At 41.0% G+C, this 15,810-nt stretch overlaps 1 protein-coding gene across 1 annotated transcript; it reads left to right on the top strand.

The window, feature by feature from the left end:
• Positions 1-20: 20 nt before the first annotated feature.
• On the top strand, positions 21-8,212 carry POLR2M (RNA polymerase II subunit M). The gene is made up of 4 exons (XM_007165938.2): positions 21-280; positions 2,009-2,656; positions 5,076-5,280; positions 7,047-8,212. The coding sequence occupies exons 1-4, from the start codon at positions 168-170 to the stop codon at positions 7,191-7,193; spliced, it is 1,113 nt and encodes a 370-aa protein (XP_007166000.2). The 5' UTR covers positions 21-167; the 3' UTR covers positions 7,194-8,212.
• The last annotated feature ends 7,598 nt before the right edge of the window (positions 8,213-15,810 follow it).

The raw sequence follows: 15,810 nt of genomic DNA, 5'->3' as shown, positions 1-15,810 counted from the left end.
GGCGTTTCAATAAAGCTCGATTCGGCTAGAAGAAGACTGTTCTTCCGGGAAAATGGCGACTCCCGCTCGTTCGCCGGAGTCCCCGCCGGCCGCGGATCCGGCGCCAGCAGCAGGGGCTGCCGAGGACGCCGAGTGCCCGCCGCCTCGCCAGCCTCAGCCCCCGCAGAATGTTCTCGCTGCCCCGCGGCTTCGAGCCCCAAGCTCCCGAGGACTTGGGGCAGCGGAGTTTGGCGGAGCTGCGGGAGATGTTGAAGCGCCAGGAGAGACTTTTGCGCAACGTGTAAGCTTGGGTCCCGCCGAGTCACCGCCGGGCTCCTCTGGTTCAAGCTCCCTGGGACGCGTCCCTCCCCGCCCCCACCCCGATCCGGTCCCTGGAAGGTGACCTTGCCTCAGTCAGGTCCATTCCAGGCGCACGGGCGAGTGGCCGGCCTACAGACGCAGAGCCGACCGCGTCCAGCCAGCTGCGGGGCGCCTGTGGGGATGGCTTCCTAGAGTTTCAGCTCGTCATCAGCTCCTCGTTGGTTTTACTCAGCTCCTGTGTCGGTTCTCCGAAGGGGGGGATCTGTATCCCAAATCCTTTCTCCCCCACTCCTCCCCAGTAGTGCCCCAAACATCTAGTCAGTTTCATCTGTAGATCCCTATTTTTACAGGAACTGTAGGAAATGGGAAGAGTGGGATAAAAGAGTTGTTTTATTAGGCAAAGAAAGTTTGACTCCCATTCAGCTGGTAGACTTAATGGATTTTAGCAGAGGATCGGTATAATGAAAATGATTTTTTAGGAAGCTGATTTTAGCAGGTCGGTGCAGGATAGTTTGAAGGAATAAGAGGCAGAAGAGAGTAGGAGGATATTTTCAGAGAGGTTCCCAATAGGGGGGTTGTAAGAAAGTGAACTAGAAGGGTAGTTGTGGGATTGGGAAAACTTCATCAGGTGTAGGGTAATTTGAATATGTAGTCGACAGAGATGGCTGAAGTTTCCAGCCTGTATGGAGCACCATTAATAAAAATAGGAAAGTTGGGGGAGGGGAATAGGTCTGAGATTGATTTACCAGAGCTGAGTTGATGGAAGAGTTAATTATATCTGATTAAAAGCTGGAGAAGTGGTCAGGAGGCTCGAGAGAGAGAGAGAGAAGGTTGGGAAAACATAGGCATCGCAACTGCAGACGGATGTTAAGTTAGAATTGGGGGAATGAATGTAGTGTCATAAAGAATAGGGGGCCTGAGACGTAACCTTCCCTTCCCATTTTATTGTATGGCTGAAGAAAAGGAAATCAGAAAAGGAAGTTCTGCCACTTAGCAAAAGGGGCAAATGATCACTTGGGGGGGCTTCTTACAACTATTCTGACTTCGTGAGAATGGGATTTTAATCTATAGTAGTGAGTTAACTTTTTGGTCTTAGGACCCCTTTTACTGTTAAGACTTAGCATCCTGAAGAGCTCTTGTGTGTCATATCTACTCATATTTATCATTGTCTTAGGAATTACAAGTGAGAATCCTTAAAACACAAGAATACACAAGCACACACATTCTATTAGCCATCAGAGCAATGATATCATCCATATCATGTGGCCTCTGGCAAACTCCCCTGTACTCATGGTAAGAAAATGAGAGTGAAAATGCCAAATAGTATCTTAGTGTTATTATTAAAATAGGTTTGATCTTGCAGATCCATCCACCTCCCCTCCCCACGAAGGTCTTGGAGATCACACTTTTAAAAACTGATGATTTGGGGGATGTCTTATATTAGTATAATGCTTAAAATACTTTTGCAGAAATTCTAATTAGATGAGACAAATGAGGCATATTCCCTATTCTTCCTGCAGCCCCTTCTTTTTGGGGGGTATTTGGATAATGATTCTCTTATTTCATTCCTGTTTTGGGGAAGTTGGAAATTGGATTTTTGACTTAAAAGACTGATTCTTCTCCCTTTGAGAATGCTTTTTTGTCTGTATATCTCAAGTTTAAAAACACGGCTGTCTCTAATGTATACCTGTTCTTTTCCTTTTGCCAGAAAATTCATTTGCAAATTGCCCGACAAAGGTAAAAAGATCTTAGACTCCGTCGCCAAACTGAAAGCTGCCATTGCAGAACGTGAAGAAGTTAGAGGAAGAAGTGAACTCTTTCATCCCGTTAGTTTAGACTGTAAGGAGAGGCAAAAAGCGATTACAGTTGTTGATGGGGACACAGATAAGGCCCAGAATTCTGACCAGATACTTGATACTTCATCACCAGTTCCTGGCTGTTCCTCTGTAGCAAACGTCACGTCGTCTCAGACAACCTCACTACAACAGGGACTGGCACATCCGACTCTCAGGGGCGATGCTCAGGCCCCTGAGGCTGAACACACAGTGAGCGAACGCCCAGCTTCCAGCATCAGAACTGCCACGCCTTCCTCATCTGCAGCTAGTGGGCCCCTCACTCAGCATCCTGCTTCAAGTCAAGCGGAGGATCATCCTAGCAGCTTGGACAACCTGTTTATTGATAGATTACAAAGGATCACCATTGCAGACCCCGTTGAACACCACTCAGAAGAAAACCAGAGTCCTGAGAACTTGGCTGGCCTTTGGAGTGGGCTGCAGAAGAAGCCTCATTACATGGAAGTGCTAGAAATGCGAGCCAAAAACCCCGTGCCCCTACAGCATAAATTTAAAACCAATGTGTAAGTACCATCAGAAGCAGGCTTGTCACAGTTAAACTCAAAAAACTGGGAGAATGCTTTAAGGTCAGTGGACTTGGTGTGAGAACTGCTTGTACTTGGGAATGAGGGTGTTGTGGAAACAGGGAAACTAGCCTGGCTGGAGTGGAGGATTCCTGTTGAAAAATGCTTTAGTTTTTTTAGCCAAATAATTGAAAAGGTCTTCAATGGCAGATGGAGTGTTAAATTTCAGGAGAGTTTGGCAATGTCTCATATTAAACATGGAGTTAGAGAATTTATTACAGTTTTTTCCAGAACCATTTTCTGGTATGTAGTTCCCCCTTTGACTAGACTGTAAGCTAAGGGGAAAACAATTGCAGGAGCTGATAGCCTTTCTCAATAAAAAATATTTGTGTGCTCACTATATGTAAGCAGGAGATGCTGTGGCCATACAAGAGTAAAGATTCTGCTCCTTATGGAGTTTACGACCTAGTTGAGGACTCGAGGCTTACACACTTGGAAGAACGTTGAACTGTATAATAATTTCAAGAGGAAGGGAGCTGAGAAGGGGTTAAAAAAACTGAAAACAGATTTGGGCAGGAGGAGCAAATGAACCCTGCTTCTAAGGTCCTTGTCATAGTTTTGTGTCTGAGATCTTCAGAAAAACAAAAGCTCTTTGCAAAGAGTATTATTTATTCATATGCAAATATAACATTCAAACCAGGGAGTAGATTTATAAGAATGTGACATCAGATACAAAGTCTAACCACTACTGCCTTTCTTTGAAAAACTGAAAGCCTATATAGGTAAAAATACCTAAAATCAATTATTTTATTATAGAGACTTTAAAGTTTAGTCCTATCTTACCATTCATTTTTATAACCTCAAAACTATTTCTTCTGCATAGAAAACTAGAATTGTTACATTAATTTTTAGTTAGGAATAAAAAGTAATCGTTGATTAAGTAGTTGGTCATCTTGTGCTTGGTGAGGTATCTTTCCTCACTTCTAGGGAGTCAGAAGACCAGAAGCATCATCTAGTCAATATATACAACAGAGAATACACTGATCCTGGTTCTGTATTATGGTCGTTTAGCTGGAAGTGGGAGGAGAGTAAGGGAGTATCAATGAGGGTTCCCAAGGGAAGTTTACGAGAGACAGAGACAGAGGTGCAGTTATCAGAACAGGCCAGGCCTTGGTGAGTCAGGCTGTAGAAAATGGAGGTTGGGAGGTGGGATGAGGGTGTCCTTTGGCTTCTTTTCTACTCTTCCTTTGGCCTCCTACATGCTCTTCTGGCTCTTCTGGATGCTGGAGGCTGCCCGTCATCTACTTCTAGTCCAAATCTTCCCAGAACTTCAGCTTTGTGTAGCTGTGAAACCCGACCATGTGGGGGTGATCTGTGGCACCTTAGGTTTATCATGTACAAAGCAGAACTCATTTCTTCCCAAACTGCTTTCTCCCATATTCCCTAAGTCAGTAGTGCCACCACCTTCTTTCTTTCCCTCCTTTCCATATCTGCTAGCCATGGAACCTCACAGTATATTTCCTGGACCTTCATCTCTAATCATTCTTATGTGCATCCTTTCTCCTGCCAAAGTGAAGACTCTCATCGCTCTCTTGGGCTATGGTTGTGGTCTGTCCTGACCTAGTCTTAACTCTACCAGTCCATCCTCTCCACTGCTGCCAGAGTGCAGTTTGTAAAACGTAAACCTGAACCTGTTAAATAGAACAGAAGTCTTCACTGTGGACTGGACCCAGCCTACTCCCCCAGCTGTATCTTGCTGCCTTTTCCATTCTCTCCACTTCCTGTGCTTCCTGTGTGCTGCAGCCCTGTCACTCCTCACTCCCTGCTGGGACACCATCAGGGATCCCATCATTTACATGCCGAATTCTTATTATTCTGAGACTCCTCAAATTGCACTCTTTTGAAGCGCTTCTGACAACCACCCTGTCTCCCATTACAACTGGCTGTTGCCACCTTTTTGTTCCAGTGTACCATGTGTGGGCCTGTGTCATAGCACCTGTGATATTATACTGCACTGAAACTGTTTACAAGTTTATTTCCCTCTGCTGGACAGTAAGCCCCTTTGCAAATGTTTTTGAATGAAGAAAATGAAAACAGACTTCTGCTCAAGTATAAGCTTTGAAGAGAGAAGGGAAAGGCAAAGAGTCTATCTAAACCTACTGTCTGTTAGAGCAACACGTTGTCAAATTACTTGCCAAAAAGGTGCCAATTTAAATATTTCTGTTTTTGAGGTAAATATGTTAAAAAAAAAATAACGTTTTATCTACACATGTAAATAGTGGTAAAGGGCTTACTATTACTTTTGTAGAAGAATTAACTGCCAAGGTTAAAGGCCACTTTTGTGTGTATGAATGTTGCAAATGTGTGTCTATGAAAAGGAAGTAGTCTGGTCGTGTAACATAAGTGTTGCGTTCTTCAGATTACCTTCACATCAACGTGATTTGGTGAGTCCTTGTCAGAGGAGGGGGTCTCCTGTCTCCTCAGAAGAGCGACGGCGCAGGGACAGGAAGCATCTCGATGACATCACAGCAGCCCGGCTTCTGCCACTCCACCACATGCCTACACAGCTGCTCTCCACAGAGGAGTCGCTGGCACTTCAGAAACAGCAGAAACAGAGTTATGAGGTATTTAGGATATGACTTCTTTCTTGTCTGCATGTTGGACGCTGCTTGAGTAAGAATTTACTCCAGGTGGTTCAGGGAGAGCGGGATCTAGTAGAAGGGATTAGGTGCTAGAGACATGGTCAGCTGACGCCATCAGGTCTCAGATGTGTGCCTCTAGCTTGCAGAGTCTCAAGTTTGCTGGAACTGCAGGGAACAGCTGGAGATGATCACAGCTACCTGTGACATCAAGGTGGTATTTGCCAGGAAATGTGGGGAGACTACTGCAAAATTTCACATCTCTGAAAGCCCAGGCTGTAGGTAGCAGTAGTATTGCTTCTTGGTCTTCCACCTTAAAAAACCTATGCGAGAGCTTGTCAGTGGTGGAATCTAACTGGAACCCTGCTAAGAGAATCAGGGAAGTGTGGTTTCCAAGCTCCTTCAATACAGGGAGAGCAGGAGAGGGATGGGGAGGTAGTGGTTTGTTAGGAACAGACAGTTGGGGTCGGACACGCAGGCCTGCAGGCCCTTGGGAAGACTGAAGCATCTTCTACTTTTGGTCACTTAATTTTGGATAGCACTTTCTTCAAAGATCTGTGTGTTCTGCATGGAACTTTAAATATGTATGTTGACAGTTTGGGTATAAAATAATGGGATGGGAGAAAATTAAGTGTGAGGACCATTGGGGGGAAAGAAAGGGTCTGATACACTTAGATATTAATAATTTGAGCCTCCAGGAAAACAGCAGCCAAACCTAGTTTTGCTTAGGTAGATTTTAATTGGGTACTATATGTCAGTTACTACAAAATTAATTTGTTATTCTGCCTTGGCTTTTCATAAAAGCTCCGTTGGCATGGATTGGGATTTTCAAGGCAGTCCTTTTTAAAAGCCAGTTTTCTTCCTCTCAGTGCATTCAAGTTATTGCCTAGTTGTAACTAAGCATTGAGGAATTATTTTTTAAGTTGTCTATTTGATCCTAAATGCCTGTCCGAAGTTATTTTTAGGTTGAATTAAACCATTCAGTTTGGAATTGGTTTCCTTGGTAGTAGAAGTTCCACTTCAGTCCCACCTACCTGTGCTATCCGTGGCCTTAGGGGAGGGACATAAACAAGTTCCAGTGGTTTGTGCGGGCAGCCTGAGAAAAGTGAAGAGCCAGAGTAGGAATGAGCGTTGCCACCTGCCATCAGTCAGTGATGGTGTCCTTGCATGTATAGAAGCACATTGCCAATGTCTAAGATTTACTTAGACTTTTTACTGCATAGTACTTTTCATGGGAGTTAATTTGGAGAGGGATAATCAGTTTTTAGTATTCTTTGATTTTCATTGTGGCATCGAAATGTAACTCTCAAGCCTGGAAGCCATGATTTAATCTAGGAAAGAAGATTCTTCCAGTTGGAGGATCAGTACAGCATTAGTGATTTTTGACATCTGATAGCTCAGATTGTTCTTCAGGGTTGTATATACACATGCACGTGCCCACATACTTGAAGATGTTTTCATGTTTATAACTGTCGTAGTGCTAAGCTGATTCCTCAGTTTCTCACGTAGAGGTGGATATTTCAGTGCACATTGTTTATCAGTGGAAGTCTGTCACTACCACTATAGCAGGCTAGTAGTAGTTCTCCCCAGCCCTGCCATGTGGTGTCTGTGGTAGGCACAGTCAGAGTGCGGTAGAGAACACTGACTGGGCTGGAATGCCCCTTTATTTCCGGTTGTGTTCCAATGACTTCCCATTGAAAAATTGTAGGGAAAAGGTGTGTGTAATTTTTGCTTCATTTTTTGTTTTAAAGGAGATGCAAGCCAAGCTCGCAGCACAAAAATTAGCTGAAAGACTGAATATTAAAATGCAGAGCTATAATCCAGAAGGGGAGTCTTTGAGGAAATACCGAGAAGTAAAGGATGAAGGCGATGATCAGTCCTCCGATGATGAATTCTGAAGATGGGCATTTGGATCTTCTCCTAAATCTCTGCCTGTTGAGATCTCATTATCTTACATCAGACTTTCTAACAAGTATCAAGATCAGTGTCAGACATTGTTGAGAGAAAGAATTTTGTCAAGTTACAACAAGGAAGCTATAAAAATAGCCCACTTTCAGAAGTTAACTTTCATGTGCTTGAAAAGTTTAATATTTGAATATTGTGTTTAATCACATTATATTAAACTTTTGCAGTATGTTGTGTGTTGGTCTGATATTTTAGTATATAGTAGAGCACATTTTTTTCTCTAAGCCAAATGAAAGCAGGTGATTAACTGCTTTTTTCTTTATACTTACCTCTACCAAATAGCGTTTATTACATGTCTTTCAGTGAATTATTTAGTTGTCCCAGGCATCACCTAAAATGAATTACGAAAATATAGTTCTCTCCTTTTTTGAGTAATGAAGGGAGCAATCTAGAGAATTTTGTGCATGTTGCATGGGGCTGTTACAGTATTGGATGTGAAATACCAAGGAAGACACTCATAGAAAATGCTTAAAATGTTTGTTTCCTTCTGTCTTCCCTTAGGAAAAATGTCTTCTTTCTTCTGATTAGGAATAAGGGGTACTTTTAGTTGATGCTGGAGGGTGGATGGTCTTTCTAGGTGACCAGATTTGTCTGGAGTAACATGAGGAACAGGAAAAGTCTAAGATGATTGATGTACGTGAAGGGAGAAGCTGTTCGTAGGCCTGGCCTGACTTGACTTCATTGTTCTAACAGATGATAGGTTCAGCTTGATAAGAAAACCAAAAAATTTTTTAAAGCTACCATTGGTTTGTTATCAATATATTGCTTTTTTCCCCCCCAAAAGAGGGTTATGTATGCTACAGAAACCTCAGTCTCATATATATGTAATTTTAAAGGACTATGGTTGTCTCCAGAGAAGTTAACACATATGTTATCAAAGTTTTCTTTGTCTAATATGTTGGCGCCTTTAAACAGTGTTGAAAGAATAAAATATTAATTAGAGCAACTTCAAGATGCTAATAGTGATGTTTTACTGGTGCTTAATTAAATGTAACTTAACTTTAAAGGAGACTTTTCGTTTATGAAATTTGATCAAGAACACATTTAGGGGCTTCCCTGGTGGCGCAGTGGTTGAGAATCTGCCTGCCAATGCAGGGGACACAGGTTCGAGCCCTGGTCTGGGAAGATCCCACATGCCGCGGAGCGACTAAGCCCGTGAGCCACAATTGCTGAGCCTGCGCGTCTGGAGCCTGTGCTCCGCAACGGGAGAGGCCACGATAGTGAGAGGCCTGCGCACCGCGATGAAGAGTGGCCCCCACTTGCCGCAACTAGAGAAAGCCCTCACACAGAAACGAAGACCCAACACAGCCATAAATAAATAAATAAATAAATAAAATTAAAAAAAAAAAAAAAAAAAAGAACACATTTAGGCAGATGTACGTGTGATAGGAAGGGCTCAGTTCTATGTCATGTCCTTCCAGGAATGGCTACTGCTTTCCATCTCCCTTCTGCCCTCCTCCCAACAAAAAGCAAATGTAGAAATATGCTGAGCAAACAAGTCCATTATTTTTAGTTTTTAAAACTAATTGTAAATGATTTCACATCCTAAAGTTATTTGATGCTCCTTTATAGAATGAATACATGTTATTTCTGGAAAGCTGGATCATGGGAGGGCTCACATGCACATACACACACAGTCCCCCTGTAGTCCTACCACCGAGAGGGGGCCTCTGTTAACATTTGGGTACGTGTACATATGCATACTTTTCTATGCATAGCTATACATTTCTGTTTTCAATAATACAACCATACACCGGTTAACAGTCTGCTCTATACACTGTAAACATTTTCACATACTAAATATTTTGCATTTTAGATAGCTGCAGAATATTCCATTTTGTGGGTGTACCGTAACTTTTAAAATCAACTTGTTGATAAGTGAGGAAAACTGAGGCATAGCAGTAGGTTTCCACATCTAGCCAGGTAAGGAATCGGGCCTCAAACTCAAGCCGTCATCCAACCCCAAAGCCAATGCTCTTCACCAATGAATGTTTATCCTGAGAATGGCCCCCAGAAGACAAAATGATATCAACAAACTGACTGGAGAGGAACCAAGATGGCAGAGTAGAAGGACGTGCTCTCACTCCCTCTTGCAAGAACACCAGAATCACAACTAGCTGCTGGACAATCATTGACAGGAAGACACTGGAACTCACCAAAAAAGATACCCACATCCAAAGACAAAGGAGAAGCCACAATGAGACAGTAGGAGGGGCGCAATCACAGTAAAATCAAATCGCATAACTGCTGGGTGGGTGACTCACAGACTGGAGAACACATACCACAGAAGTCCACCCACTGGAGCGACGGTTCTGAGCCCCACGTCAGGCTTCCCTACCTGGGGGTCTGGCAACGGGAGGAGGAATTCCTAGAGAATCAGACTTTGAAGCCTAGTGGGAATTGATTGCAGGACTTCGACAGGACTGGGGGAAACAGAGACTCCACTCTTGGAGGGCACACACAAAGTAGTGTGCCCATCGGGACCCAGGGGAAGGAGCAGTGACCCCAGGGGAGATTGAACCAGACCTACTAGTGTTGGAGGGTCTCCTGCAGAGGCAGGGGGTGGCTGTGGCTCACTGTGGGGACAAGGACACTGGCAGCAGAAGTTCTGGGAAGTACTCCTTGGCGTGAGCCCTCCCAGAGTCTGCCATTAGCCCCACCAAAGAGCCCAGGTAGGTTCCACTGTTGGGTTGCCTCAGGCCAAACAACCAACAGGGAGGGAACCCAGCCCCACCCATCAACAGTCAAGTGGATTAAAGTTTTACTGAGCTCTGCCCACCAGAGCAACATTCAGCTCTGCCCACCACCAGTCCCTCCCATCAAGCCTCTTAGATAGCCTCATCCACCAGAGGGCAGAGAGCAGAAGCAAGAAGAACTACAATCTTGCAGCCTGTGGAACAAAAACCACATTCACAGAAACATAGACAAGATGAAAAGGCAGAGGGCTATGTACCAGATGAAGGAACAAGATAAAACCCCAGAAAAACAACTAAATGAAGTGGAGATAGGCAACCTTCCAGAAAAAGATTTCAGAATAATGATAGTGAAGATGATCCAGGACCTTGGAAAAAGAATGGAGGCAAAGATCGAGAAGATGCAAGAAATGTTTAACAAAGGCCTAGAAGAATTAAAGAACAAACAAACAGAGATGAACAATACAATAACTGAAATGAAAACTACACTAGAAGGAATCAATAGCAGAATAACTGAGGGAGAAGAACAGATAAGTGACCTGGAAGACAGAATGGTGGAATTCACTGCTGTGGAACAGAATAAAGAAAAAAGAATGAAAAGAAATGAAGACAGCCTAAGACACCTCTGGAACAACATTAAATGCAACAACATTCGCATTATAGGGGTCCCAGAAGGAGAAGAGAGAGAGAAAGGAACAGAGAAAATATTTGAAGAGATTATAGTCGATAACTTCCCTAACATGGGAAAGGAAATAGCCACCCAAGTCCAGGAAGCGCAGAGAGTCCCAGGCAGGATAAACCCAAGGAGAAACACGCCGAGACGCATAGTTATCAAATTGGCAAAAATTAAAGACAAAGAAAAATTATTGAAAGCAGCAAGGGAAAAATGAAAAACAACATACAAGGGAACTCCCATAAGGTTAACAGCTGATTTCTCAGCAGAAACTCTACAAGCCAGAAGGGAGTGGCATTATATACTTAAAGTGATGAAAGGGAAGAACCTACAACCAAGATTACTCTACCCGGCAGGGATCTCATTCAGATTCGATGGAGAAATCAAAAGCTTTACAGACAAGCAAAAGGTAAAAGAATTCAGCACCACCAAACCAGCTCTACAACAAATGCTAAAGGAACTTCTCTAAGTGGGAAACACAAGAGAAGAAAAGGATCTACAAAAACAAACCCAAAACAATTAAGAAAATGGTCATAGGAACATACATATCGCTAATTACCTTAAAAGTGAACGGATTAAATGCTCCAACCAAAAGACACAGGCTTGCTGAATGGATACAAAACCAAGACCCATCTATGTGCTGTCTACAAGAGACCCACTTCAGACCTAGGGACACATACAGACTGAAAGTGAGGGGATGGAGAAAGATATTCCATGCAAATGGAAATTAAAAGAAAGCTGGAGTAGCTATACTCATATGAGATAAAATAGACTTTAAAATAAAGAATGTTACAAGAGACAAGGAAGGACACTACATAATGATCAAGGGATCAATCCAAGAAGAAGATATAACAATTATAAATATATATGCACCCAACATAGGAGCACCTCAATACATAAGGCAACTGCTAACAGCTATAAAAGAGGAAATCAACAGTAACAGAATAATAGTGGGGGACTTTAACACCTCACTTACACCAATGGACAGATCATCCAAAATGAAAATAAATAAGGAAACAGAAGCTTTAAATGACACAATAGACCAGATAGATTTAATTGATATTTATAGGACATTCCATCCAAAAACAGCAGATTACACGTTCTTCTCAAGTGCGCACAGAACATTCTCCGTGATAGATCACATCTTGGTCACAAATCAAGCCTCAGTAAATTTAAGAAAACTGAAATCATATGAAGCATCTTTTCTGACCACAACGCTATGAGATTAGAAATGAAATACAGGGAACAAAACGTAAAAAACACAAACACATGGAGGCTAAACAATACGTTACTAAATAACCAAGAGATCACTGAAGAAATCAAAGAGGAAATAAAAAAAATACCTAGAGACAAATGACAATGAAAACACGACGGTCCAAAACTATGGGATGCAGCAAAAGCAGTTCTAAGAGGGAAGTTTATAGCTATACAAGCCTACCTCAAGAAACAAGAAATATCCCAAGTAAACAATCTAACCTTACACCTAAAGGAACTAGAGAAAGGAGAACAAACAAAACCCAAAGTTGGCAGAAGGGCAGAAATCATAAAGACCAGAGCAGAAATAAATAGAAACAAAGAAAACAATAGCAAAGATCAATAAAACTAAAAGCTGGTTCTCTGAGAAGATAAACAAAATTGATAAACCATTAGCCAGACTCATCAAGAAAAAGAGGGAGAGGACTCAAATCAATAAAATTAGAAATGAAAAAGGAGAAGTTACAACAGACACCACAGAAATACAAAGCATCCTAAGAGACTACTACAAGCAACTCTATGCCAATAAGATGGACAACCTGGAAGAAATGGACAAATTCTTAGAAAGGTATAACCTTCCAAGACTGAACCAGGAAGAAACAGAAAATATGAACAGACCAATCACAAGTAATGAAATTGAAACTGTGATTAAAAATCTTCCAACAAACAAAAGTCCAGGACCAGATGGCTTCACAGGTGAATTCTATCAAACATTTAGAGAAGAGCTAACACCCATCCTTCTCAAACTCTTCCAAAAAATTGCAGAGGAAGGAACACTCCCAAACTCATTCTATGAGGCCACCATCACCCTGATACCAAAACCAGACAGAGATACTACAAAAAAAGAAAATTACAGACCAATATCACTGATGAATATAGATGCGAAAATCCTCAACAAAATACTAGCAAACAGAATCCAACACCACATTAAAAGGATCATACACCATGATCAAATGGGATTTATCCCAGGGATGCAAGGATTCTTCAATATACACAAATCAATCAATGTGATACACCGTATTAACAAATTGAAGAATAAAAACCAAATGATCATCTCAATAGATGCAGAAGAAGTTTCTGACAAAATTCAACACCCATTTATGAAAAAACTCTCCAGAAAGTGGGCATAGAGGGAACCTACCTCAACATAATAAAGGCCATATACAACAAACCCACAGCAAACATCATTCTCAATGGTGAAAAACTGAAAGCATTTCCTCTAAGATCAGGAACGAGACAAGGATGTCCACTCTCACCACTATTATTCAACATAGTTTTGTAAGTCCTAGCCACGGCAATCAGAGAAGAAAAAGAAACAAAAGGAATACAAACTGAAAAAGAAGAAGTATAACTCTCACTGTTTGCAGATGACATGATACTATACATAGAGAATCCTAAAAAATGCCACCAGAAAACTACTAGAGCTAATCAATGAATTTGGTAAAGTTGCAGGATACAAAATTAATGCACAGAAATCTCTTGCATTCCTATACATTAATGATGAAAAATCTGAAAGAGAAATTATGGAAACACTCCCATTTACCACTGCAACAAAAAGAATAAAATACCTAGGAATAAACCTATCTAGGGAAACAAAAGACCTGTATGCAGAAAACTATAAGACACTGATGAAAGAAATTAAAGATGATACCAACAGATGGAGAGATATACCATGTTCCTGGATTGGAAGAATCAATATTGTGAAAATGACTATACTACCCAAAGCAATCTACAGATTCAATGCAATCCCTATCAAATTACCAATGGCATTTTTTACAGAACTAGAACAAATCATCTTTAAATTTGTATGGAGACACAAAAGACCCCGAATAGCCAAAGAAGTCTTGAAGGAAAAAAACGGAGCTGGAGGAATCAGACTCCCTGACTTCAGACTATACTACAAAGCTACAGTAATCAAGACAATATGGTACTGGCACAAAAACAGAAACACAGATCAATGGAACAAGATAGAAAGCCCAGAGATAAACCCACGCACCTATGGTCAACTAATCTATGACAAAGGAGGCAAAGATATACAATGGAGAAAAGACAGTCTCTGCAATAAGTGGTGCTGGGAAAACTGGACAGCTACATGTAAAAGAATGAAATTAGAACACTCCCTAACACCATACACAAAAATAAACTCACAATGGATTAGAGACCTAAATGTAAGACCGGACACTATAAAACTCTTAGAGGAAAACACAGGAAGAACATTCTTTGACATAAATCACAGCAAGATCTTTTTTGATCCACCTCCTAGAGTAATGGAAATAAAAAGAAAAATAAACGGGACCTAATGAAACTTCAAAGCTTTTGCACAGCAAAGGAAACCATAAACAAGACGAAAAGACAACCCTCAGAATGGGAGAAAATATTTGCAAACGAATCAACGGACAAAGGATTAATCTCCGAAATATATAAACAGCTCATGCAGCTCAATATTAAAGAAACAAACAACCTAATCCAAAAATCGGCAGAAGACCTAAATAGACATTCCTCCAAAGAAGACATACAGGTGGCCAAGAAGCACATGAAAAGCTGCTCAACATCACTAATTATTAGAGAAATGTAAATCAAAACTACAATGAGGTATCACCTCACACCAGTTAGAATGGGCATCATCAGAAAATCTACAAACAACAAATGCTGGAGAGGGTGTGGAGAAAAGGGAACCCTCTTGCACTGTTGGTGGGAATGTAAATTGATACAGCCACTATGGAGAACAGTATGGAGGTTCATTAAAAAAGTAAAAATAGAGTTACCATATGATCCAGCAATCCCACTACTGGGCATATACCCAGAGAAAACCATAATTCAGAAAGACACACGCACCCCAATGTTCACTGCAGCACTATTTACAATAGCCAGGTCATGGAAGCAACCTAAATGCCCATCGACATACGAATGGATTAGGAAGATGTGGTACATATATACAATGGAATATTACTCAGCTATAAAAAAGAACGAAATTGAGTCATTTGTTGAGTGGTGGATGGATCCAGAGACTGTCATACAGAGTGAAGTAAGTCAGAAAGAGAAAAACAAATATCGTATATTAACGCATGTATGTGGAACCTAGAAAAATGCTACAGATTAACTGGTTTGCAGGGCAGAAATTGAGACACCGATGTAGAGAACAAACGTATGGACACCAAGGGGGGAAAACCGCGGTGGGGTGGGGATGGTGGTGTGCTGAATTGGGCGATTGGGATTGACATGTATACACTGGTGTGTATAAAATTGATGACTAATAAGAGCCTGTAGTATAAAAAAACAAAAACAAACAAACAAACAAAACAACTAATACTAAACTTTCTTTGGGTTATTTGTATGGAAATATGTTAATATAAATGTTTCAGACATTACATGAAATTTCTAAAAATCTTATATGTTCTGGTATAATGTTATAAGTCATAATTCTAGTTATTACTTTAAAATGTAAATCTCAGAAATAACTAAAAAATAAAAATAAAATCAACTTGTTTCACAATTTGTTAATTATAATGTAACCTGAAAACAGTGATGAGGTCAACATCTTAAAATATAATCACATCTGCATAAAAGTGATTTATTTCCAAAAGGTACCTTTCTAGAAGTGAATTGCTAGGTGAAAGTGTAAGTTTTTGAGACTTGATATCCATTACTCCCCACAAAGACTGTTTGCTTTAACATTCCCACCAGCAATATATCATACTCCCAGAACTGCAAATTGCTATTTTAAGATATTTGCCAATAATCACAGAAAAGGACTACCTTTAAAATGTGTGTTTCTTTGATAACAAACGAAGGTTGAGAGTTTTTTCACGTTTATTGACCATTTACATTCATTGTTTTGAGCATTGCTTAGTCATATCTTTCTTATATTCTCTTGGAGAGTTTGCCATTTTTATTGGTTTATACGTTTTTTTATGAATTAGGATGTCCATT

This window comes from Balaenoptera acutorostrata, chromosome 3, assembly GCF_949987535.1.
Source record: "Balaenoptera acutorostrata chromosome 3, mBalAcu1.1, whole genome shotgun sequence".
Classification (NCBI taxonomy): domain Eukaryota; kingdom Metazoa; phylum Chordata; class Mammalia; order Artiodactyla; family Balaenopteridae; genus Balaenoptera; species Balaenoptera acutorostrata.
Note: the sequence above shows the minus strand (reverse complement) of the source record. Positions and strands in the feature narration are given on the sequence as shown.